Source organism: Anolis sagrei, chromosome 2, assembly GCF_037176765.1.
Source record: "Anolis sagrei isolate rAnoSag1 chromosome 2, rAnoSag1.mat, whole genome shotgun sequence".
Taxonomy (NCBI): domain Eukaryota; kingdom Metazoa; phylum Chordata; class Lepidosauria; order Squamata; family Dactyloidae; genus Anolis; species Anolis sagrei.
This window is the reverse complement of record NC_090022.1, coordinates 144,111,242-144,135,657: the sequence shown is the minus strand read 5'-3', so window position 1 is coordinate 144,135,657 and position 24,416 is coordinate 144,111,242. Positions and strand designations below refer to the sequence as shown.

General features: G+C 43.2%; 1 protein-coding gene across 1 annotated transcript; it reads left to right on the top strand.

The window, feature by feature from the left end:
* Positions 1-3,812: 3,812 nt before the first annotated feature.
* Positions 3,813-24,028, top strand: TRIM25 (tripartite motif containing 25). Its single transcript, XM_060763976.2, has 9 exons — positions 3,813-4,534; positions 7,560-7,655; positions 8,775-9,008; positions 11,012-11,156; positions 11,866-11,916; positions 14,830-14,916; positions 15,959-15,988; positions 19,116-19,226; positions 20,880-24,028. The coding sequence occupies exons 1-9, from the start codon at positions 3,917-3,919 to the stop codon at positions 21,398-21,400; spliced, it is 1,893 nt and encodes a 630-aa protein (XP_060619959.2). The 5' UTR covers positions 3,813-3,916; the 3' UTR covers positions 21,401-24,028.
* The last annotated feature ends 388 nt before the right edge of the window (positions 24,029-24,416 follow it).

The following is a 24,416-nucleotide window of genomic DNA, read 5'->3' as shown; positions in this document are numbered from 1 at the left end:
AAGGAAGGAAGGGAGGGAGGGAGGGAGGGAGGGAGGGAAGTTGAGAAGGTATATGAAAGAAGAAAGGTAGGAAAGAAAGAATACAGAGAGAGAAGGAGGATGGGAAAGAAGGGAGAAAGGAAGGAAGGAGGAAATGAAAGAAAGATAGAAAAAAAGAAGAAAGGGAAGGGGAAGGGAAGGTGTCAAAAGGAAGGAAGGAAGGAAGGGAGGGAGGGAGGGAGGGAGGGAGGGAGGGAGGGAAGTTGAGAAGGTATATGAAAGAAGAAAGGTAGGAAAGAAAGAATACAGAGAGAGAAGGAGGATGGGAAAGAAGGGAGAAAGGAAGGAAGGAGGAAATGAAAGAAAGATAGAAAAAAAGAAGAAAGGGAAGGGGAAGGGAAGGTGTCAAAAGGAAGGAAGGAAGGAAGGGAGGGAGGGAGGGAGGGAGGGAAGTTGAGAAGGTATATGAAAGAAGAAAGGTAGGAAAGAAAGAATACAGAGAGAGAAGGAGGATGGGAAAGAAGGGAGAAAGGAAGGAAGGAGGAAATGAAAGAAAGATAGAAAAAAAGAAGAAAGGGAAGGGGAAGGGAAGGTGTCAAAAGGAAGGAAGGAAGGAAGGGAGGGAGGGAGGGAGGGAGGGAAGTTGAGAAGGTATATGAAAGAAGAAAGGTAGGAAAGAAAGAATACAGAGAGAGAAGGAGGATGGGAAAGAAGGGAGAAAGGAAGGAAGGAGGAAATGAAAGAAAGATAGAAAAAAAGAAGAAAGGGAAGGGGAAGGGAAGGTGTCAAAAGGAAGGAAGGAAGGAAGGAAGGGAGGGAGGGAGGGAGGGAGGGAGGGAGGGAAGTTGAGAAGGTATATGAAAGAAGAAAGGTAGGAAAGAAAGAATACAGAGAGAGAAGGAGGATGGGAAAGAAGGGAGAAAGGAAGGAAGGAGGAAATGAAAGAAAGATAGAAAAAAAGAAGAAAGGGAAGGGGAAGGGAAGGTGTCAAAAGGAAGGAAGGAAGGAAGGGAGGGAGGGAGGGAGGGAGGGAGGGAGGGAGGGAAGTTGAGAAGGTATATGAAAGAAGAAAGGTAGGAAAGAAAGAATACAGAGAGAGAAGGAGGATGGGAAAGAAGGGAGAAAGGAAGGAAGGAGGAAATGAAAGAAAGATAGAAAAAAGAAGAAAGGGAAGGGGAAGGGAAGGTGTCAAAAGGAAGGAAGGAAGGAAGGAAGGGAGGGAGGGAGGGAGGGAGGGAGGGAAGTTGAGAAGGTATATGAAAGAAGAAAGGTAGGAAAGAAAGAATACAGAGAGAGAAGGAGGATGGGAAAGAAGGGAGAAAGGAAGGAAGGAGGAAATGAAAGAAAGATAGAAAAAAAGAAGAAAGGGAAGGGGAAGGGAAGGTGTCAAAAGGAAGGAAGGAAGGAAGGAAGGGAGGGAGGGAGGGAGGGAGGGAGGGAGGGAAGTTGAGAAGGTATATGAAAGAAGAAAGGTAGGAAAGAAAGAATACAGAGAGAGAAGGAGGATGGGAAAGAAGGGAGAAAGGAAGGAAGGAGGAAATGAAAGAAAGATAGAAAAAAAGAAGAAAGGGAAGGGGAAGGGAAGGTGTCAAAAGGAAGGAAGGAAGGAAGGGAGGGAGGGAGGGAGGGAGGGAGGGAGGGAAGTTGAGAAGGTATATGAAAGAAGAAAGGTAGGAAAGAAAGAATACAGAGAGAGAAGGAGGATGGGAAAGAAGGGAGAAAGGAAGGAAGGAGGAAATGAAAGAAAGATAGAAAAAAAGAAGAAAGGGAAGGGGAAGGGAAGGTGTCAAAAGGAAGGAAGGAAGGAAGGGAGGGAGGGAGGGAGGGAGGGAAGTTGAGAAGGTATATGAAAGAAGAAAGGTAGGAAAGAAAGAATACAGAGAGAGAAGGAGGATGGGAAAGAAGGGAGAAAGGAAGGAAGGAGGAAATGAAAGAAAGATAGAAAAAAAGAAGAAAGGGAAGGGGAAGGGAAGGTGTCAAAAGGAAGGAAGGAAGGAAGGAAGGGAGGGAGGGAGGGAGGGAGGGAAGTTGAGAAGGTATATGAAAGAAGAAAGGTAGGAAAGAAAGAATACAGAGAGAGAAGGAGGATGGGAAAGAAGGGAGAAAGGAAGGAAGGAGGAAATGAAAGAAAGATAGAAAAAAAGAAGAAAGGGAAGGGGAAGGGAAGGTGTCAAAAGGAAGGAAGGAAGGAAGGGAGGGAGGGAGGGAGGGAGGGAGGGAAGTTGAGAAGGTATATGAAAGAAGAAAGGTAGGAAAGAAAGAATACAGAGAGAGAAGGAGGATGGGAAAGAAGGGAGAAAGGAAGGAAGGAGGAAATGAAAGAAAGATAGAAAAAAAGAAGAAAGGGAAGGGGAAGGGAAGGTGTCAAAAGGAAGGAAGGAAGGAAGGGAGGGAGGGAGGGAGGGAAGTTGAGAAGGTATATGAAAGAAGAAAGGTAGGAAAGAAAGAATACAGAGAGAGAAGGAGGATGGGAAAGAAGGGAGAAAGGAAGGAAGGAGGAAATGAAAGAAAGATAGAAAAAAAGAAGAAAGGGAAGGGGAAGGGAAGGTGTCAAAAGGAAGGAAGGAAGGAAGGGAGGGAGGGAGGGAGGGAGGGAAGTTGAGAAGGTATATGAAAGAAGAAAGGTAGGAAAGAAAGAATACAGAGAGAGAAGGAGGATGGGAAAGAAGGGAGAAAGGAAGGAAGGAGGAAATGAAAGAAAGATAGAAAAAAAGAAGAAAGGGAAGGGGAAGGGAAGGTGTCAAAAGGAAGGAAGGAAGGAAGGAAGGGAGGGAGGGAGGGAGGGAGGGAGGGAAGTTGAGAAGGTATATGAAAGAAGAAAGGTAGGAAAGAAAGAATACAGAGAGAGAAGGAGGATGGGAAAGAAGGGAGAAAGGAAGGAAGGAGGAAATGAAAGAAAGATAGAAAAAAAGAAGAAAGGGAAGGGGAAGGGAAGGTGTCAAAAGGAAGGAAGGAAGGAAGGGAGGGAGGGAGGGAGGGAGGGAGGGAAGTTGAGAAGGTATATGAAAGAAGAAAGGTAGGAAAGAAAGAATACAGAGAGAGAAGGAGGATGGGAAAGAAGGGAGAAAGGAAGGAAGGAGGAAATGAAAGAAAGATAGAAAAAAAGAAGAAAGGGAAGGGGAAGGGAAGGTGTCAAAAGGAAGGAAGGAAGGAAGGAAGGGGAATTTGGGAAGGGGAAGAGGGAAAAAAGCAAAGGAAGAAGAGAAAGGGAGGGAAGAAAAGAAAGAAAGAAAAGGAAGTCTGGAAGTCAAGAGCGAAGGAAGGAAGGAAAGAGATAGAGAGGGAAGAAAGAGGAAGAGGAAGGAAAATAAAAAGGGAGGAGGAAGGAAAGAGGAAGAGAAAGAAGGAGGAGAGAAGGAAAGAAAAAGGAAAGGGAGGAAAGACGGAGCAAAGGAAGAAGAGAAAGAAGGAGAGAAAGAGGGAGGGAAGGAAAGAAATAAAGAGAAGGAAGGATGGGAGCAAAAAGCTAAGGAAGGAAGTAAACAGGTAGAGAAGGAAGAAAGGAAAGAAGAAAAGGAAATGAAGGAAGGAGTGAAAGAAGGAGAGAAAGAGGGAGAGAAGGTTGGCCACAGCAACGCGTGGTGGGTAAAGCTAGTATTATATAGATATACAGCGATGTGATATATATATACACACACACAGGCTAGCCCGCCATAGCCTTGAGCTATTAAAGTGGTGTCGAAGTGCGTTAACTCCCCAGCCCTGAATGGAAAGGAGAGCGGGGGAAAGAGAAAGAGAAAGAGCGGGCGTTTCTCTTTCCGTGGGTCACTAAACGGAGAGAGAGGGGAGGGTGTTGCTCATGCTGTGTGTGTGTATTCTGGCTGGGCTTCTCTGCGTCACGTGACTTCCAATAAGTGGTTCCTCCTGAGTTTCGCTTCTCCGCTGGCAGTGCTTAAGAGCCTCCTCGGCTTGCTTTCGCTTCACTCTGCTTCCAGCCATGGCTGAGGTGGCCAGGGCGCCCTCTCTGCCGGTCCTCTTCGGCCTGGAAGAGGAGCTGACCTGCTCCATCTGCCTCTGCCTCTTCGAGAGCCCAGTGACCACCCCCTGCGGGCACAACTTCTGCCTGCCCTGCTTGGAAATGACCTGGGGCCCCGGGAAGGCCTCAGGCGAGGGCTTCAGCTGCCCCCAATGCAGGACCCACTTCCACAGCCGCCCTGAGTTGAGGAAGAACACAGTGCTGTGCCGAGTGGTGGAGCAGTTTGGGAAGGAGCCCCTCAAGGAAGACCCGGGCCCCAAAGCGGCGGAGAAGAAGCTCCCCCAGGAGAGTCCTGTGCCTTGCGACAGCTGCTTTGGGGCCCAAGCGGCCCAGACCTGCCTCAGCTGTATGGCCTCCTTCTGCCAGGAGCACCTCCGGCCTCACCTGGAGAGCCCGGCCTTCAAGGGCCACCACCTGGTGCCCCCCGTGAGGGACCTCCACAGCAGGAAGTGCCCCGACCACGGCAAGCTCCTCGAGTTCCACTGCCAGGACCACGGCAGGTGCATCTGCTGCTTCTGCTTGGTCACCCACAAGGCCTGCGACACCGTCCCCTTGGCCCAGGCCAAGGAGGAGAAGGAGGTGAGGCGGTGGCCTCATGCAGCAAAGCTTGGAGATGAAGAAGCTATCACAGGTATGGGCACACTTGGGCCGTCCAGGTGTTTTGGACTTCAACTCCCACAATTCCTAGCAGCCTAAGGCCCTTTCCTTTTCCCCCTCAGCCGTAAGTGGCTGAGGGGTAAAAGGAAAGGGCCTGAGGCTGCTAGGAATTGTGGGAGTTGAAGTCCAAAACACCTGGACGGCCCAAGTGTGCCCGTGCCTGGTCTACACTGTCATCAAATCCAGTTTCAGAATGCACATTGACTGCATTGAACTGGGTTCTATGGTAGTGTAGAATAAAATAATCCAGTTCAATGCAGTTAAACTGCATTCTGAAATTTTATTCTAGTTTAAATGCTGGGAGTTGAAGTCACAAACACCTGGAGCAGGCATGGGTGAACTTCAACCCTCCAGGTGTTTTGGACTTCCAACTCTTATAATTCCTAACAACTGATAAACTGGGTGGAATTTCTGAAGTCCAAAACACCCGTGGGCTGAAATTTGCCCATGCCTGATTTTGGAGGAGCAAAGTTTGGCCTACACTGTAGAATGAATGTAGTGTGTTCTGAAGTCCAAAAGGCTGAAATTTGCCCATGCCTGATTTTGGAGGGGCAAAGTTTGGCCTACACTGTAGAACGAATGTAGTGTAACTCTACTTGAACTTTGATGGCTCAATGCTGTCGAATCCTAGATTGTTGAGGCCCCAGCACTCTTGACAGAGAGGGCTAAAGGCCTTGGGAAGCTGCAATTCCCAGGTTTCCATAGCCTCGAGCCAGGGCAGTTCAAGGGGTGTCAATGTGTGTTAATTCGGTCTTTCCTAAACTCGTTCTTCAGGTCTTTTGAACATCAGTTCCTGGATTCCCTGATCATTGGTCAGAGCTGTTGAGGCTTCTGGGAGTCCAAAACACCTGGAGGACTAGAGTTTGGGAATCAGCGATGCACCCCAGATTTTGTGAAAGGCCCCACTTAGACATGTTGCAAGAACTGCAGGCCCAGATTGCACAATTGTATTAGATTTTTATGGGGTGAACAAGTATTTTTTTCTTCAATTTTCATTTGCTGTATTGTTATCTTGTCTTTCTCCTGATACAGCCACTCAAGGTGGCTAGGGTTGCTTATCTTGTCTTTTGCCCCACAGAGCAGTATGTCTTGGGACTGGTCCTTGGTATCCTTGTGTGTAGTTGTTGTGTGCCTTTATATCATTTGCAGCATATAACCACCCTATTGCAGATTTTTGTTGGCAGGATTTGTTCAGAAAAGCTTTGCCATTGGCTTTCTCAGAGATTGAGAGAATATGATTGATCCAAGTTCTCCCATGGTTTGCAATATGGTTAAGTAGTTTCCAGAGGCCTAGGGCGCATCTTCACTGTGGAATTATTGCAGTTTGACACCACTTCCAGGGCTCAGTGCTGTTGAATCTTTGGATTTGTAGTTTGGTGAGCCATCCTGTGGCAGAGAAAGCTAAAGATCTTGCAAAACAACATTCTACTACATTGGCTTTCATTCCTTAGTATCCTACAGCCTAGCAATCAAATCATTGTGCTGTCGAAGGTTTTCATAGCTGAATTCACGGCGTTGCTGTCAATTTCCCAGGCTGTATGGCCATGTTCCGGAAGCATTCTCTCCTGATGTTTTGCCCACACCTATGGCAGGCATCCTTTGAGGTTGTAATGTTTTGTTCTGAGGATGCCTGCCATAGATGTGGGTGAAACATCAGGAGAAAATGCTTCTGGAACATGGCCATACAGCCCAGAAAACTTACAGCAACCCATTCAGATCATTGTTAGCTATTGGTGACAAATTACGTCCATGAAAAGAGCCAGCACAGTGTTTTGGTTTGGGTGTTGGACTAGGATTCTGGAAGACCAGAGTTCGAATCCTTGTTTGGCCATGTAAGCCCAGTTGGTGACCTTGGGCAGGCCACACAGACTTGGAGAAAAACAGTGGCAAGCGTTTTCTGAAGAAATATTGCCAAGAACACCCCATGTTGTGATTGTCTTAGAATTGCCAATCAACTTGAAAGCACATTTTGTTGTTTATTTTTTCAGTTGCTTCCAACTCTTTCTGTCTGCTGTCACCACCCCCAGCTCCTTCAAGGTCAAGCCAGTCCTTTCAAAGATACCATCCATCCATCTTGCCCTTGGTCGGCCCCTTTTCCTTTTTCCTTCCATTTTCCCCAGCATCATTGTCTTCTCTAAGCTTTCCTGTCTTCTCTTGATGTGGCCAAAGTACTTCATCTTGGCCTCTAATATCCTTCCCAGCTGGGCATTATTTCCTGGAGTATGGACAGGTTTGATCTTGCTGTCGAAAGGCACATAACAACAGCAAAACAAGTTGCCCAACTTGGAAACCAAGCACTTTATATCCAAGCAGATTTACAAAGCTGTTGTTGTTGTTATTATATTTATTTATACCCCACTTTATCTAACCAAAGGGGATTCATGCTGGAAGCAATTTGACCCGTATAGATGAGGCTCAGAAATGGTTAGGAGTTAACTAGAGCTGGATTAGATCCTTCTTGAAGAACCATCCCACTCTATTAGTTTGTGTTCTGCCTGCTAGGAGGGTGAGGACATAATGTTAAGGGAGTCAGAAGTGAATTGTGGCCTTGCAGAACAAAGCTAAAGGAACCAGTAGGATGTAACCAGCTGGTAATATCCGAGCATATATGTACAACTGGCAGGAAAAGGGCAAAGCTATGCAGAACTTCCACATGTATTAAGGCGATTTTATTTTATTTTTAAATTGATTTGCATGTTTTCATTTTTTATTATGCTGTGCTTAGGAGACAGGATATACATATTACCTGAAACCAAGAAGTAAAACGTTTGCCACCCTTTAAAGAATTAACACTAGCTGCAAATGTGACCTTTTAACCAGAATCTTGGGCAGAAATCCATGTCCAAATACAGCATATCATTTTCTGTGAACTTGCATTGGCAAAGAAAGGGATAGTCCCGTAACAATGGAAATGGCTGATCTGTACCAACCTTTTCTTTTTTTATAGGCGCAACTTAAGAAACGATTGACGGAACTATATACACTGAGTGAAAAGGCTTCACAGTCTTTGGATCAAGTACGGGCACAGCAGAAACAAACCAATGTAAGAGACAGCTCTGCATTCTCATGTTTCTGAAAAAATGGTTATATTTTTTCCCCAAGAGTTATTTAAAAGGCCCAGGACCCAGTAGCCTAAAGACTATCTGTAAAATATTCCTGTCCAGCCTTGTGACCCCCTCACATCTGAAGAAAGGAAGAGACATCTTTCTCAAACATGATTGCTATGTTTGTGTAGAGTGGGAGGTTTCCTCAATTGTGGTGGCCTGTTTGTCGAATGCCTTCTCTAGAGAGGCAATGACGTCTTATAATTTGGCTTAGCCTTTTTCACCTGCCAGCTGACTTTGGGTTTTATCTATTCTGTTGAATTGTATTATATTGCTTTATTTTTAACTGTTTGACTGCTGTTTATTCTGGTCTAAATCCAGTTGCTATTCCCAGCCAGATCCAGATGTTCACTGCATCAATGGCTGAATTGGTTATGTTTTTATTTATACTACGCCACCCTGAAATATTGTGATATAATATAGGATATAATATAACATAGGATATATGCAACTATTTTAGGGGGCCCTGGTGGTGCTGTGGGTTAAACTGCCAAGCTGCTGAACCTGCTGACCAAAAGGTTAGCAGTTTGAATCCAGGGAGTGGGGTGAGCTCCGGCTGTTAACCCAACTTCTGCTAACCTAGCAGTTTGAAAACATGCAAATGTGAGTAGATCAACAGGTACCGCTCTAGCGGGAAGGTAAAAGTGCTCCGACTTTGGAGGTGTCTAAGTACAACACCAGCTTTTCGGCTTAGAAATGGAGAGGAGCACCAACCTCCAGAGTCAGACATGACTTGACTTAACGTCAGGAGAAACCTTTACCTTATAACTATTTTAAGTAGAGAAGGGTGATGCATTTCAGTTTTCACATCAGTAAGCAGTGACTCACATCATGCATTGTTTCATCCAAAGTGTATGTGTATATGTATTGTACAATATTGTTTGCTTAGTCTGAGAAGCTCTATTTGGTATTCACCTTGAACTTCCTACTTGGTGATTTTAGTCCCCTTTAAAAAATAAAATGAAAGTATAAAATGGGGGAATCACCCTGGCATTTTATCTGAACTTGATTTTCATACAGGGTTTTGGTTGTGGGTTTTTTTGTGTGTGTGTCTCCAGGATACAGCCGCTCGGAAGTTGGATTTGCTGAAGTCCGAGTTCCAGGAAATTAAAGCTTTCATTCAAGAAGAGGAAGAAGAGTCTGTGAAGAAAGTCCTTGCAGAGAAGCAAAGAGTCCTTGATAAATATGATTTTGTCTATAAAGTCCTTGGCAAGAAGAAAAATGAAATCCAAGGGGAGAGAGACCAAATTGAAATGGCCTTGTCAGCTGGGGATGACATCTCTTTCTTAACGGTAATGTTCAGCATCGCATCATTTGCTTCTGAACAGCTGTCTACCTAATGGAAAGCGTACTTCTTGGGACTATTTCATCTTTAAGGTTCTCTCTCACATCCCTCCTCCCCAAATCTGGTATATGTGATCACATTGTAAAATTACACACTTCTTGCTAGATGCATACAGAAATGGATTCCCAGCAATCCTTGGATTTATATTATTTACTAGCTATGCTACCCAATTTTGCTTGGGAAAATCACTAACCATTGTTTAGGATTGTTCCGTGTCAACTGCTCTATGGGAAGACTGCCTATCTGTTTGAGTGGCCAAGTACTCCTCATGTTGCACATCTGTCTCAATAGCCCTTGAGACAATCTGCGTATCTCAATCGGCCACTGAACCCACTACAACTGGGAATCCCTCATTTGAAATATTTGAGACCAGAAGTGTTCTAATATTTTATATTCCTGTGTTTGCATATATATACATAATGAAATACTGTGAATATCTATATCTCGCTATTTGGCGAATCTTTACATCTCACTCTAGCCCAGTGGTTCCCAACCTTTTTTTGACCAAGGACCACTCTCCAACATTGGCACTATAAGAGAGTTTTGCGAGACCAGTCACTGTCATTGCAACGGTGTAGTAATGGTGAGGCTGTGGACCATCTTTTAGTTTTTGTAGTCCATGGCCCACAGATTGGGAATCACTGCTCTAGCCTCACATCTCATTTGTTTGCTACTTGTGTTGAGAGGTGATATTGGAGAGAGACTGACAATCTGTGAAACAGTGAGAAACTTTTTGCTGCCAGTGCCTGCTTCTGTCTTCAAGGCAGCAGCTACAGTGCTTTTGCTCATTTGTCTTCAGATCCTCAAGCTCTCCAGCCTCGAATCTCACACACAACAAAAGTAGTGAACGAATGAGACATGAGGCTGGAGGGAGACTAAGGATCTGAGAAACTAATGAGCAAGAGCACGGCAGTCGGTGCCTCAAAGGCAAGTGACAAATAGTTTCATTTTTTGGATTTCATATTTCTAGATGAGGGAGGCTCAAGCTGTAGCATATATCAATTTTAAAAAAGAATTGGATGTCACAAGACCAGCCACCTACCCCATATCTATGCCACATACCTTGTATGTCAGGTCAGACCATTTCAACATTCTCTTCCATATGAATGAAAAAATAGCCTCACAACCTCCGAGGATGCTTGCCATAGGTGCAGGTGAAATGTCAGGAGAGAATGCCTCTAGAACATGGCCATATAGCCCGGAAAAAACCTACAACCCAGTGATTCCAGCCATGAAAGCCTTTGACAATTCAATAAATAGCCATTTGTGTATCACATCCACATAGATAGAAATGTATTGGTAATTTTTATTTGTGTAGATTTGTTCTCTTTTATTTGGCAAGGTCCAAGAAGTGTATATTACCCTCTTCATCTTATCCTTAGAACAACTGTTTGAGTTAAGTCAGACTCACACATATACTTGTGCAATTCAGTAATTTGTTAATGACTCATCACTGGAAACAGAAGCTGAATTTCCTAATTTCTGGTCCATCCCTCTCCAAATATTATCAACAAGGGCTCACTTTGTAAGAGAATCTGCTGCAACAGACAGACAAGGCAGCTTCAAGCATACCAATTGAGGAGGAAGAGGAGGGTAATAATAATAATTTATTTTATCCCACCCTATCTCCTGAAAGGGAGTCAGGGCCGTTTACAACAAAAAAGTGTGTATGGTTTCTTTCTGTGCTCTAATGTATATGCATGTAGGAAAAACATCATATATAAATCGACTTGTCTCGCTGAATTCTAAAATAATGCTTAATTAATTTTGTCTTAATTCAAAGGAAGTGTGTATAAAATGTTGACCTTCACTTAGCTAATAGGTGAGCTGGGCACTCACTGTCCTTTTTAAAATTGGTGCTTAAAGTTACTACAGATGGACAGTGGCATTCTGTCACTGACAAGCTAGAAAGAACCAGACCTCATGAAGGCTTTTATTCCCCCTTCATAGAAAGCAACAAAATTGCGGCCGATGCAGATCAAAGATGTATTTATTCCCAAAATAGAGTTGGACCAAAAGGTGATACATGCTGTTTATCAAAAGTCTTTTGGCTTGAAAGAAAACGTGAAACAATATTTGACTCAGCCTGAAGAAGGTAATTTATTTATTTATTTATGGAATGGAAAATGTGCCTTTTACTTATTTATTTTATCACTTTATATACACATCCTAGTTTCAGTTGAAAGGGGTGAACAAAATAATTATAGGCACGCTATGCAGGTGGTCGGCCTCATTTATTGGGGGAAAACACTTTCTTTGCTTACAACAAAGACCCGTGCAACACACCACCTGTTCTTCCCAAATGCAGTATTTCTGTAGTTTGTCAAACAGTTGTGTAATTTTAAGTGTATTCTATCAACTAATCACTGAAGCTCCTGGTGGTGCAGCGGGTTATTCTCTTGAGCTGCTGAACTTGCTGACCAAAAGGCCGGTGGTTTGAATCTGGGAAGCAGGGTGAGCTCCCACTGTTAGCCCTAACTTTTTCCAACCTAGCAGTTTGAAAACTTGCAAATGTGAGTAGATCAATAGATACTACTCTGATGGGAAGGTAACAGTGCTCCATGCAATAATGCTGGCCACATGACCTTGGAGATGTCTACAGACAACACTGGCTCTTCGGCTTAGAAATGGAGATGAGCACCACCCCCCAGAGTTGGACTCAACTAGACTTGGTGTCAAGGAGAAACTACGTGTTATTTGTAGATCCATGTATGACTCCACCAAATGTACACATGTCATCCTTTTGATTGCTCTTGGACTCCCCATGTAATAATGCTGGTGATGTTTATTTATGTTCCTTGCAGGAAGCTCACAGGCAAAGCCCTTGCATCCTGGAAAAAAAAACCCAGGACCACGTAAGTAAAAGCGAAGTGTGTGGCCTGAATCCTGTTTTTGTGACAGTAGCATATTTGTATGTGGGGTTTGCTTTATTTATCAAGTCCAAAATAAATAAAAAAAAGATGAGTTAGGGACAGCAGCACATTGTTGGCTAAAAGTAGAAAATTATGCACAGATCAAAACCTAACAAAATGTATCAAATCACTTTGGTACAGGGCTTGTAAAATTGCTTTTTTATAGCAAAAAAATGCATAACCTCAGCAAGGTTTTTTTTAGATTCCTGTAAAATCTGTTCAGGTGGATTTGGTATGTCTCCACCTCTGTTTAATGTCTAAGATGCTGAAACAGAATCATAATTCCTTTTGGTATCCATGCAGATTTCTTTTGTCATGTTATACCTGTTAGGCTTTTCCGTTAGGGAAAACTCCCAAAAACAGCAGAGCATCCAAAAATACAAAAGCAGGATACTTATGGTTGAGCATTTAGCTCATAGCAAGCACAGTGTGAAGTGCTGTGGTATAAAGAATGTAGAGCTTAGGAAGCAAACATGCAGAGTTCAATCTTTATGATTACAAAAGGTTTATTTACAAAAATAATAACTACATTTCTTCGTAGTAAATAACTAGGTCTGAGCTACTTAAACTACATCTTTGGGGTTCAAAAAGAGAAGGAAAAATCTCCAAGGTCTCTCTCAGTATACACAGCACACACCAAGATGTAAAAAGTAGAAGTCAAAAACAAAAGGCATGCACATGCTAAGTATCCATTCTACATAACCAGTCAGAATGAGAGCAGAAACCGAGAGGAGAGAAGAAATAGATTCACCCCAAGTATCATTCGGGGGGGGGGGGGGGGGTTAAAGGATTTCCCTTGGCCTAAATAACTACTCCTCATTGAGAACTGCAGACTTGGGCCATGTGGGGTTGAATTTCAAAAATACCTGTCCAAATAGCTTCCCAAAAGTGTGCTTTACCTTAAAAATTATGTTTGACCAGAAACATTTCTACAGTCTCTGCATACCATGGGAAGTGATGCCTCCGCCATTACTTTTTCAGAGTGTAGGAGGTCCAGATTTTGATATTTAATCAAAATGTGCTGCAAGATTATAGTGTTTAGAGTTCATGCTAATCAGTGTTGTGTTGGGATGAAGAGGTCTGAAGTATTTGAGATTAGAGTTTGACACTTATGTGGAACAAACTTAGCATGTTTTTCCCCTTGAAATTTGATCTTGGAAAGTTGGGTGTTATACAACTGAACATTACAGAAGGAAAGATGGCATATGTTTGAAGAATGCATGTCTCTGCAGTTACATGCAGATTTTTTTAAAAGCATCCTAAAATAACAGCAGATCATCCTAGAAACCCACTCCTGTGATCTGGAGCAAGCTGAAAAGGCCGGGAGAACTGTTTCTGCAGTGAGGACAGGAGCGACTTACTCACTTTTATTGCTACACAGTTTTTTTATGCATTTGGCCTTACATCATGCAGATCAGTCGGCGATCAAATAATACACGTTAATTTTGGCATACCACGAATGAGCAACTTGTTTCTGCCACTTGTTTGATCCTGCTTGGCACCAGAATGAAATGGACTAGTTCCCAGTGGGCACACTCAGAAGCATGGTTCGATTTACAGTTGTAGAAAACTACAGCCTTGCAGGTGCAGCCATGATTTGCAAGACCAGAATTGAGAGTATATCACATCTACTCACCTTTTGGGTTTTTGTGGGTGGTGGTGCTTTTGGAGAAAGGCATGTCCCAATCAGCATGCAGTAGCCCACAAAAGCACCATATATTTACCCTGAAAATGTAGGGGGTAGGTTTGGCCAAATAACAACTTTTTCCAGGTACATACAGCACTTTTTGAGGGAGTATTATGGCCTTTGTGTAATTGATATTCCCATTCTAAATTAGGCTCACCCACAAATCTCCACATGTAGGTTACAGATCTACCCCTGAATTATATAGATGTCATTTCGATTCATCAGGAAAACTCTTGGAAACTTTACCAACTAATAATTTTAGTACTAGTGAAAATTGAGTAAAAGCTGTGCCTGGTGGCACAGCAGGTTAAATCACTGAGCTGCTGAACTTGCTGACTGAAAGGTTGGTGGTTCGCATCTAGGGAGCAGGGTGAGCTCCCATTGTTAGCCTCAGCTTCTGCAAACCTAGCAGTTTGAAAACATGCAAATGTGAGTAGAGCAATAGGTATTGCTTCTGTGGGAAGGTAACGGCACTCCATGCAGTCATGCTGGCCACATGACCTTGGAGGCATCTACGGACAATGTCAGCTCTTTGGCCTAGAAATGGAGAAGAGCACCACTACCCAGAGTCAGACACAACTAGACTTAATGTCAGGGGAAACAGTTACTTAAAGTTGAGCATCCCTTATCTGATATTCTGAAATCCAAAATACTTCAAATTCACCCACATGAGTGGCTAAGATCGAGATACCTTTGCTTTCTTAGTTGTATTAAGCTTTTTTTCATGCACAAAATTATTAAAAAGTATCTGTATACAACCATCTTCAGGATATGTATAGTAACATGTATATGAAATATAATTGAATTTCATATTTAGACTTGGGTCCCATCTCCAAGGTATCTCATTATTTAGATGCAAGTATTCCAAATTCTGAAAACATTCATGACACATGAATAACACTTCTGGTTCTAAGCATTTTTGGATAAGGGATACTCAACCTGTAGTATCTCCTTTAAGAAGCATCCTTGATAGTGAATTGATGATTCTGGCTGTACAGTGTGTGGAGTGACGCTTGTTTATTTGCTGTGTAAGCATGATTTGAACTTGCAGTGCTTTAGAAAAAGCCATTTCTTTGTGTTACTTCATTCCATACTCGCCTCTTTGTTCAAACCTGCTTCCTGAGTTTGCTTTTTCTGTGTGTATTTTTCTCTGTGTGTCTTTTTCAAAGATGCTCCAAAACAAGACAGTGTTCCATTGAAGCCTTCAGTGGACATGGCTTCCAAGGAGGCAAATGCTACTTCTACTGCAGAAACCAGTGAGTGCTGAGGACTGTTCGGAATGATAAATCATATTTCTGTTCTTGTTTGTCTAAGAATTGGAGCTGCTGAGGTATAAAAGAAGGTACAAGGATTCCTAGGGTTAGGGTGCTTGATTGTAAGATTGAAGTCTTCTCTCTTTCCACTCTCAAAAAGGAAAGAATGGAAGGAGTTGGAGAGAAATCTCCCTCTTGCTATATGCTATAATTCTGTCCATTTTCCAGTTCTGCTGTGATCCAGGTAGAAAATAAGGAAGAGGACCTTGACCTTTGGTCACGTGTGTGTGTGTGTGTGTGTATATATATATATATATACATATATATATATATACACACACACACACATACATATATATATATATAGAGAGAGAGAGGGGGGGGGGAATATGCTTCTAAGACAAGCAGGATAGGAATATATAAAATTATATTTCTGCCCTGCTTGTCTTAGAAACATACTAATCATAGAGTTGGAAGAGCCCCCCAAGGATCATCCAGTCCAACACCCTGCCATTCAGGAAAACATAATCAAAGCACTCCCGACAGATGGGCATCCAACCTCTGCTTAAAAGACATCCAGAGAAGGAGATTCCACCACACTATCAAACGACTTTGTCTCCCTGTTTGTCCAGTTCCCATTTGTCCAGTTCTCCTGAGGAGCAGGAGGGGGCGGAGCACTTGACCTCATATCTTTGGTCTTCTGTTTCTCCTACTCTGCAAATATTGCATACACCCAGTTACTGTTTACAGTGTGATCATGAAGTCTCAAAGGTTGTGGCCACATCACTCCCTTATATGAGGTCACCCTTATGAGCCTGCTACTCATCTGATCCCGCCCTGCATTTTTTTTACTGTTGTAATGATTTGGCTTCATTTCTTCCCACTGTCTAAAATCACTTTGCTAGTTAAATGTTTCTGTACATTCTTCACCTTTAATTACTGTTGCTTCTTTCTTTTCATATGCTGAGGACTCCGTTTAAAAATATTGCATTCTATTCCTCATGAAATAAATCACAGACTATTTCTTGTCTTTTTTCTCCCCCAGAACAGGGAAGAAGAAGACCCGCTAGGCGCAGTAAGTTTAATTCTATGAAAATGACATTTCCTCCTTCCCATTGGGACATGTTATGAAATCTGAGGGAAAACTCTATCTTTGATGCATATCAAATAATAGAATCATAGAGTTGGAAGAGACTTCGTAGGCCATCCAGTCCAACCCCATTCTGCCAAGTAGCAGGAAAATTGCATTCAAAGCACCCTTGACAGATGGCCATCCGCCCTCTGCTTAAAAGCCTCTAAAGGAGGAGCCTCCACCACACTCTGGGGCAGAGAGTTCCACTGCTCTAACAGTCATAAGTTCTTCCTAATGTTCAGGTGGAATCTTCTTTCCTGTAGTTTGAAGCCATTGCTCTGCATCCTAGTCTCCAAGGCAGCAGAAAACAAGCTTGCTCCCTCCTCCCTATGATTTCCCATCCCGTTCTGACCTGGACGCCATGTTAACGGCAGTCTCAGAGGATGTAACACAAGCATCTGCTTATCCGATTTTGTTGGATTCATTTCAATTGGTGAAACCTGAGGATGTGGACAAGATACTTGGAGGAATGAGGGCAACCACATGCATCCTAGACCCCTGCCCATCCTGGCTTCTAAAGGAGGCCAGAGGGGGATTGGCCGAGTGGGTGAAGGTGGTGGTTAATGCCTCCCTTCGGGAAGGCAAAATTCCAGCCAGCTTAAAACAAGCTGTGATAAAACCGCTGTTGAAAAAACCATCACTGGATCCCACTCAATTCGTCAACTATTGGCCTGTTTCCAATCTTCCCTTTTTGGGCAAAGTCCTGGAACGTGTGGTGGCCTCACAACTCCAGGTGTTCTTGGTAGACACTGATTATCTAGATCCGGCACAGTCTGGTTTCAGGCCGGGACATGGTACCGAGACAGCCTTGGTCGCCTTAGTGGATGATCTGCGCAGGGAGCTAGACAGGGGGAGTGTGTCCCTGTTAGTTCTGCTGGACCTCTCAGCGGCCTTCGATACCGTCGACCACGGTATCCTTCTGAGACGCCTCGCGGGAATGGGCCTTGGTGGCACTGTTCTGCAGTGGCTCAGGTCCTTCCTAGAGGATCGTACTCAGAAGGTGTTGCTGGGGGACAACTGCTCTACCTCACAACCATTGTCTTGTGGGGTCCCGCAGGGCTCAATATTGTCCCCCATGTTATTTAACATCTACATGAAGCCATTGGGAGAGATCATCCGGAGTTTCGGGGTGCGGTGTTATCTGTACGCAGATGATGTCCAACTCTGTCACTCCTTCCCACCTACTACTAAGGAGGCTGTTCAGGTCCTGAACTGCTGCTTGGCCGCTGTGTCGGACTGGATGAGGGCTAACAAATTGAAACTGAATCCAGATAAGACAGAGGCACTCCTGGTCAGTCGAAAGGCCGAACAGGATATATAGGGTTACAGCCTGTGTTAGACGGGGTTACACTCCCCCTGAAGACGCAGGTTCGCAGCTTGGGTGTGATCCTGGACTCTTTGCTAAGCTTGGAACCCCAAGTTTCGGCGGTGTCCAGGGGAGCATTTGCACAACTCAAACTTGTGTGCCAGTTGCGCCCGTACCTTGGGAAGTCTGACTTGGCCACGGTAGTCCACGCTCTGGTTACATCCCGGATTGATTACTGCAACGCGCTCTACGTGGGGTTGCCCTTGAAGACTGCCCGGAAGCTTCAGATGGTCCAGCGCTCGGCGGCCAGGTTGCTAACGGGAGCGGCACTTAGGGAGCATACCACTCCTCTGCTGAACCAGCTCCACTGGCTGCCAATCTGCTACCGGGCACAATTCAAGGTGCTGGCTTTAGCCTATAAAGCCCTAAACGGTTCTGGCCCTGCTTACCTCTCCGAACGCATCTCCTCCTATGAACCGACGAGGACGTTAAGATCGTCCGGGGAGGCCCTGCTCTCGATCCCGCCTGCGTCACAGGCGCGCTTGGCGGGGACGAGAGACAGGGCCTTCTCAGTGGTGGCCCCTCGGCTATGGAATGCCCTACCGGCAGACATCAGACAGGCACCTTTGCTGCTGACGTTTCGGAGAATGATTAATACCTGGCTTTATGAACAAGCGTTTGGTTAAGCAGTGCAACCAATCATAGGAAGACAGTAAATGGAACATAGGAATGGCACAAGGATTATGAGAACGGATCTGATTTCAACTGAGGCGTTATGTTATGTCTGTTTTGTTGATCTGTCTTGTTGATTGTTAACTGTTGTGGATTGATGCTGTTGATCCTGTTTGTTGCGTTGTTATGTTTTAATTGCACTGACACTGTTTGATAATTGTACCATGTAAACCGCATTGAGTCACCTGTTAAGGGCTGAAAAATGCGGTATAGAAATAAAGCAAATAATAAATAAATAAATCACATATTTATACATGGCCCTCATCATGTCTCGTCTCAAACATCTCTTCTGCAGGCTTTTTAAGCCACTCCTCATAGGGCTTGTTCTTCAGATCCTTGATCATTTTAGTCACCCTCCTCTGGACACATTCCAGCTTCTCGACATCTCCCTTCAATTGGGGCACCCAGAATTGGACACAGTATTCCAGGTGTGGTCTGACCAAGGCAGAATAAAGGGGTAGCATGACTTCTATAAAAAAGAAATAAATTTGCCAGAATGTGAATGGTGTTAGTGGACTTGACTAACAGAAGTGATGAAACTATAGTCTGGTGTAGAGAAAAGTAGCTCCTTCATTTGATCCTTTGAGGAAGAGTTAGTTCCTCCATGGCTTTAGGCTCTCATGAAATGTTCTGGTCTTTAGTCACTTTCCCCACTACCCTGAATGTATGTCTACATTGGGTAGCTTGACTGTATTTGTGTCGGCTTTGACATGGATGGACCAGCAGAGGGAGCATTAGAGCCATACAATGGTCAAGTGAAGTAGGCGTGGACATTTGGAAAGCTGGGTCAGAGATGCATATTCAGCATACTGGTATGGGCAGACCAAGCCACTATTTGGATCTGGGATGTAGTCATTTTCTTTATACACCATCTTATAATAAAGTTCCCAAAATGGTTTGCATTTTTTAAATAATCAAGAATATCTGACATGTAATGTATCATTGCAATTTTTGTTTGTACTCTGTCTTTTTGCAATATCAGGACTCAGTTACATCTCTCTCCCACCTGTTTTCTTTCCTAATTAACCACAGCACAAAGTCCCAACCAGAGAGCGCGGAGTTCTAGCAGGACAGTGCTGGAGACTCAGTCGGTAACCACCATTCAAACCTTTTTAGATAAATCAAGAGAGGAACTTTTGGAATGTAAGTACCTGAATTAGAGCCCTCTGATCTGTTTTCTAGCACTCCATCCCACTTGCCTCAACACTTTACCATATTCAGTTGGATTTGAGTTAGGCAAATCCATGTAACCCTAAAGTTTTAGAAAGACTCAGACAGTCCAGGACGTTACAAGGCAGTTAGCTAAATGTCTATTCCTGGTATGTTGCCAGATAACATTATTAAATATCAAATAACAAGCAATGTAGCCTCCAGATTTTGGATTCCAGTTTTGATTGTTTTTCACCATCACCTTTAATGGTAAGGAATGATGGGAATTGCAGTCCAACAATACCTGGACAGCTACAGTCTGTCTGCCCCTATTTTAGAGTGTCAACAATCATGTGGATTGTAGACAACCTGTAATTGTTGTGTGTTTGGACTTTTGTCATGCTTTTGACAAACTCCCTCACCAAGGCCACTCAGTGAACAGTAGCCATGGGAAAAGGAGGTAGGAGTTGTTACTGATTAGTAATTGGTAAAAGTGCATGGAGCACAGGAAGAATAAATGCTGAATTCTCATAGTGGTGAGACTGAAAAAGTGGCACTGCCAGAGAATTTGCATTGGGACTGGTGCTTTGTAACTTATAGTTTTTAAATGTGCACTGTACCTTGTTCAATGTTTATGCTATTTGTGTATGAGATTTATTTTAATTGCTTTGTATTGTATTTGTTACTGCTTGTATTGCTTGCATTGTTGTATTGTGGGCTCAGCCTCATGTAAGTCGCACCGAGTCCCTTGGGGAGATGGTAGCGGGGTATAAATAAAGTATTATTATTATTATTATTATTATTATTCCTAAATGGTTTGAAGTTGGGGCAAGGTCACCAGATTTGCTGGTGTTTCCAACCTCCTAAGATACTAAAACCAAAAGGGAATAGCAAAGATGTCTTAAAATATTCACTCCAGATGGGCAAATAGGAAATAAAGTGGCAAATTGGGTTTGTTGTAAGTGCATTGAAACCCTGGTGGTTCAGTGGGTTAAACCCTTGTGCCAGCATTACTGCTGACTGAAAGGTTGGCAGTTTGAATCAAAGGAGCGGGATGAGCTCCTGTCTGTCAGTTCCAGCTTCTCATGCGGGGACGTGAGAGAAGCCTCCCACGGGATGGTAACAATCTGGGCATTCCCTGGGCAATGTCCTTACAGACGGCCAATTCTCTCACACCCGAAACAACTTGCAGTTTCTCAAGTCGCTTCTGACATGAGGCGGGGGGGAAGATAAGCAATGCTTATGGTAATCATCTGTATATATTTACATGCATTCAGATTTCAATTGTGTTCAGTTGTGTTCAATTGTGCTCCAGTGGGATCAGAGCTAGCAGTAACTTGCCAAGAAGAATGATTAGGGGGCTGGAGAAATTCCCATTTGGGGCTTTTAGTTCCCAAATGACTATTTATAGGGCTTAAGAGGCACAATGGAGGTTTAGGAAATTATGTGTGATTTGGAGGAAGCATATAAGTTTATCTGCCTTTCAACTCTACAATAGTGTCATCATCCATGGAGCTGAATTTGGGGTATATTTCATATTGTCCAGAATGAGTGCTGCTACCATTCTCCTGTTTCCTTAGGTAGTCATATCCAAGTGTAGCAGTTTGGTCTTCTGACTTCTGTTCTGTGAACTTATTTTTCCCCCAGTTGCTGTAAAATTCTGTCTGGATTTCAACACGGCCCATAAGAAAGTGGTCTTATCGGAGAAAAACACCAAAATGTCTGTATCAGAAACCCCCCAGAATTACAGCCACCACCCACAGCGTTTCAGCTACTGCTCCCAAGTGCTGGGCTTCCAGTGTTTCAAGAGGGGCATCCATTACTGGGAAGTAGAGATGGAGCACAGCAACTTCTGTGCCATTGGCGTCTGCTATGGGACCATGCCCAGGCAAGGAGCTGAAAGCCGCCTAGGGCGCAATAACAGCTCATGGTGCATCGAGTGGTTCAATACCCGGATCTCTGCCTGGCACAATGACATCGAAAAGTGCCTGCCCAACACCAAGGTGCAGAAGATTGGTATCCTCTTGAATTATGAAGGTGGCTTTCTTATTTTCTTTGGTGTCGCTGAGAAAATGATCCTCCTCTATAAGTTCCGGGCACAGTTCACAGAAGCCCTCTACCCAGCCTTCTGGATCTTCTCCGGCGGAACCACTCTTTCCATCTGCTAGTCAAAGTGAAAGACCAGACATGCCTCCCTTCCCAGTTATATAGGGCATCCTTATGCTAGTGCACCATATATGTATTGGAGCCCAGTTCTTTGTATGACTTCCTTGATTAATGCCTAGCAAAGCTATATTTCATGAAGTTTCTGTGCTTGCTTTTTGAAAGCCAAGGCTGTCAAATCAAGGCCATAGTCTACCAAGAACAGCACTCAGCCAAGCCTCTCTGACATGACCTTAGTTAGACAACTTGGACTTCAAGTAAATCACTTGTGAAATCCTTAGTGGACAGTAGTTAGTGGGCATATATGGTTTACTGTATCCTTTGTCATCCCTAAGAAAGGGCTGGTGGAGGTATGCCAGAGCAAACAATTATTCTGTTTCTGCTTTAAGGCATAATTAGAAACACAGGGTAATGGTGTCTGTCTCTTTTTCATAGTCTGCACTATTCACAGTTCTTTGCACCTATAAGTCCAGGTGTAAAAGTAAGGTCCATGGGGCCAGACGTGCAGTCATTCATTTACCCTCTTTCACTTGCATGGATCAATCTTCTGAACACTTCATGATCGATTAAAGTTGTGGGACTTTGCTTGTACTATAAACTTAGTTATAATTCTACCGCAGGAGATCACAATCTACAGTATCCCTGTGCCTCTGTTGTCTAGGAAATTGATAACTGGCAAGTGTGTCCATATAGAAGAGAGGGCAAAAAATCTTAGCATCAGGTGTCAGTGGTAATGGGACACTTACAAAGCAACACATTGAATTCTGAAGCCTACTTTGATCTCCTGTGGTGTTACAAAGTCCCCAGCTGTTTTTCAGATGCTTTGAAAGCTTTTTCATCTTAGCGTCTGATGAGATAGAGAAATCCCTGTATGCTGTATGATAAGTCTCCTCATTGCTTAATGCAGTGCTTCATTGTTCTGCAAGCTTAAGAAGCTGGAGCTATTGAGGGCTTTGAATAATTGACATGCACAGACAGGGAGTCTGATGTGGACGTGTGTTTTATATATTAAAACACACCATCATCATCTTGACCATTTTAAGTGTACTTCTCTACTTGGGAGGAACACGCTGTTGTTCTACTGGTATTTGTAGAATTTGGAAGAATGCTGTGCCTCTGCTGTGGGCATTTGCAATATTTTCAATGCCAGAAGGATACAATGAGTGGGAATGTGGAAGGCTTGTCTTGAAGCATAAAAGTTCAGGGCAAGATTGGAGCTCTGCTTTACTCATCCTTGTTGGAAGTGGTTTAGATCTCATTTGCCACATGCAGGTCTCCAAGTCTTCCCTAACATGTGGCTTAGAGCAGATACTTAAAATCACCTGATTTATAAGGAGTGTGAAAAGCCTATTAGTGTCACAGAGTTAATCATGTTTCTAAGCCATTCTTCCCAGTTGGCATTTTAGCAATTAACATGAGAACTGTCTTTTTAACATTCACATACTGGGCACCTATCTGTGAAGGGGTGAAGGATTGCAGACTCTTGGACGACTTTATTTTAGCCTTCTTGGAAGTGAGTTTTTTTTCCACTTTGGAAGGTAATACAGCCTGACTTCAATAATTGAAAACAACTTTGTTGTTTTCTTCTCAAGGCAGAGGAACAACACATTAGAAACATTGCCAAGGATATACTAACTTATTTCCCTTGGACTTTGCACTAGTAGGAATGAGCACTGTCTTCTCTTTCTTGGATCAGGGCATAGAGAACAGAAAATATGTTTGACCCAAATGTGCTCACCTTTTCAGGAATCTTCAGGAATCATGACCTACTGCATTGATCTTTTTGGGGTATTTAGAGATGAGAGAACTATTGAGAATGTAGATCAAGTAGGTTCCTCACTAATATAGCAAACCTATCCTTGGTGTTCAGAAGCTGCAGGGTGCTATTGCCTCTGTGATGAAGCTTGTGATATTTCTTACAGGATTTAAAGATTTATTTCCTTCATGAAGAAGGGAGTGTTATTCTCTGTGACTAGGTGAAACTTGTTGGCTCTTTTGTGGAGCTGCCCTTGAGACCACTTTTGCCCCAAAGGAAGTCTCATGAAACTTTCTTCCTGCAAATGATCATTGATATTTAGGCACACTTGTCTGTGCTTAAAAAAATCTCAGAAGATCCAAAGCACAGTGGATCTGATTTCTCTTTTCCAAAGGTTGTTGAATCTGGGATGCGTTCACTGTGGTGACTTAGCGAGCATCTCGGAGTCCTTGTGCTACGGTTGTGATAGATCTTTCTAACCAGTTATACTCTTACAGTTATACAGAAGAAAAGATAACCTCGGTTTATCTCATCACAGTATGGAATAATTGGCCATAGGATAGTTGACTCACAAGATAAAACATACTGGGTTTCATCAGAAGGGAGCCAAATCTGTCTTCTGGGATTTCTTTCTGACTAGGTGAAACTTGTTGTTTAAAAAGTAATGCTATCTGATGTATCCATATTTGGATGGATACAGAATTAACTTCATTACGATGTTGGAGATTTAACATTTTGACAGGTTTTTCCACATACAGAATGGATTAAAAGCAATCTCTGTGTTACCAGTGCTGTTGGTGTAAATCGTTTCAGCACATAGGGATGATTGAACTGAAGCACAACATAAAACATTGAAAATTTAAAGGCCTAGGTGCTTCACTTTCAAAATGATGTATAACTACAGAATGTCTAGCAATTGAAAAGTATGTATACTGTATCTACAGAATATCTGGCAAAGATTGTGAATGATAACATTGATCCATTGGTGGTTTTTTAAGAAATTCAGATTAGAAGTAAATAACAAAAAAAGACTCTTGTTGTTGTTAAGAGTTTGTTTTCCTTTGTTTCAATTCTGTCTTTTGCCATCTCTGATTGTGACAAATGTAATGTAGCTGAGGCTGCCTGGCCATGCAGTGCTTCCATTCTCATTCATTGAACGTTCAATAAATTCAGATTGTTACCGTTATTATGGAATGATTTTTTTTTTGGAAAGGCATGACTTTTTAGAGATCATAACCTTTTGGAAGACCAGAAATCCCCATAGC

Coding starts and splice junctions, on each gene's coding strand:
- TRIM25 (XM_060763976.2), top strand. CDS start 3,917: ATGGCTGAGGTGGCCAGGGCGCCCTCTCTGCCGGTCCTCTTCGGCCTG. Junction 11,157..11,865: donor TTTGACTCAGCCTGAAGAAG/GTAATTTATTTA, acceptor TGTTCCTTGCAG/GAAGCTCACAGGCAAAGCCC. Junction 19,227..20,879: donor AAGAGAGGAACTTTTGGAAT/GTAAGTACCTGA, acceptor TTTTTCCCCCAG/TTGCTGTAAAATTCTGTCTG.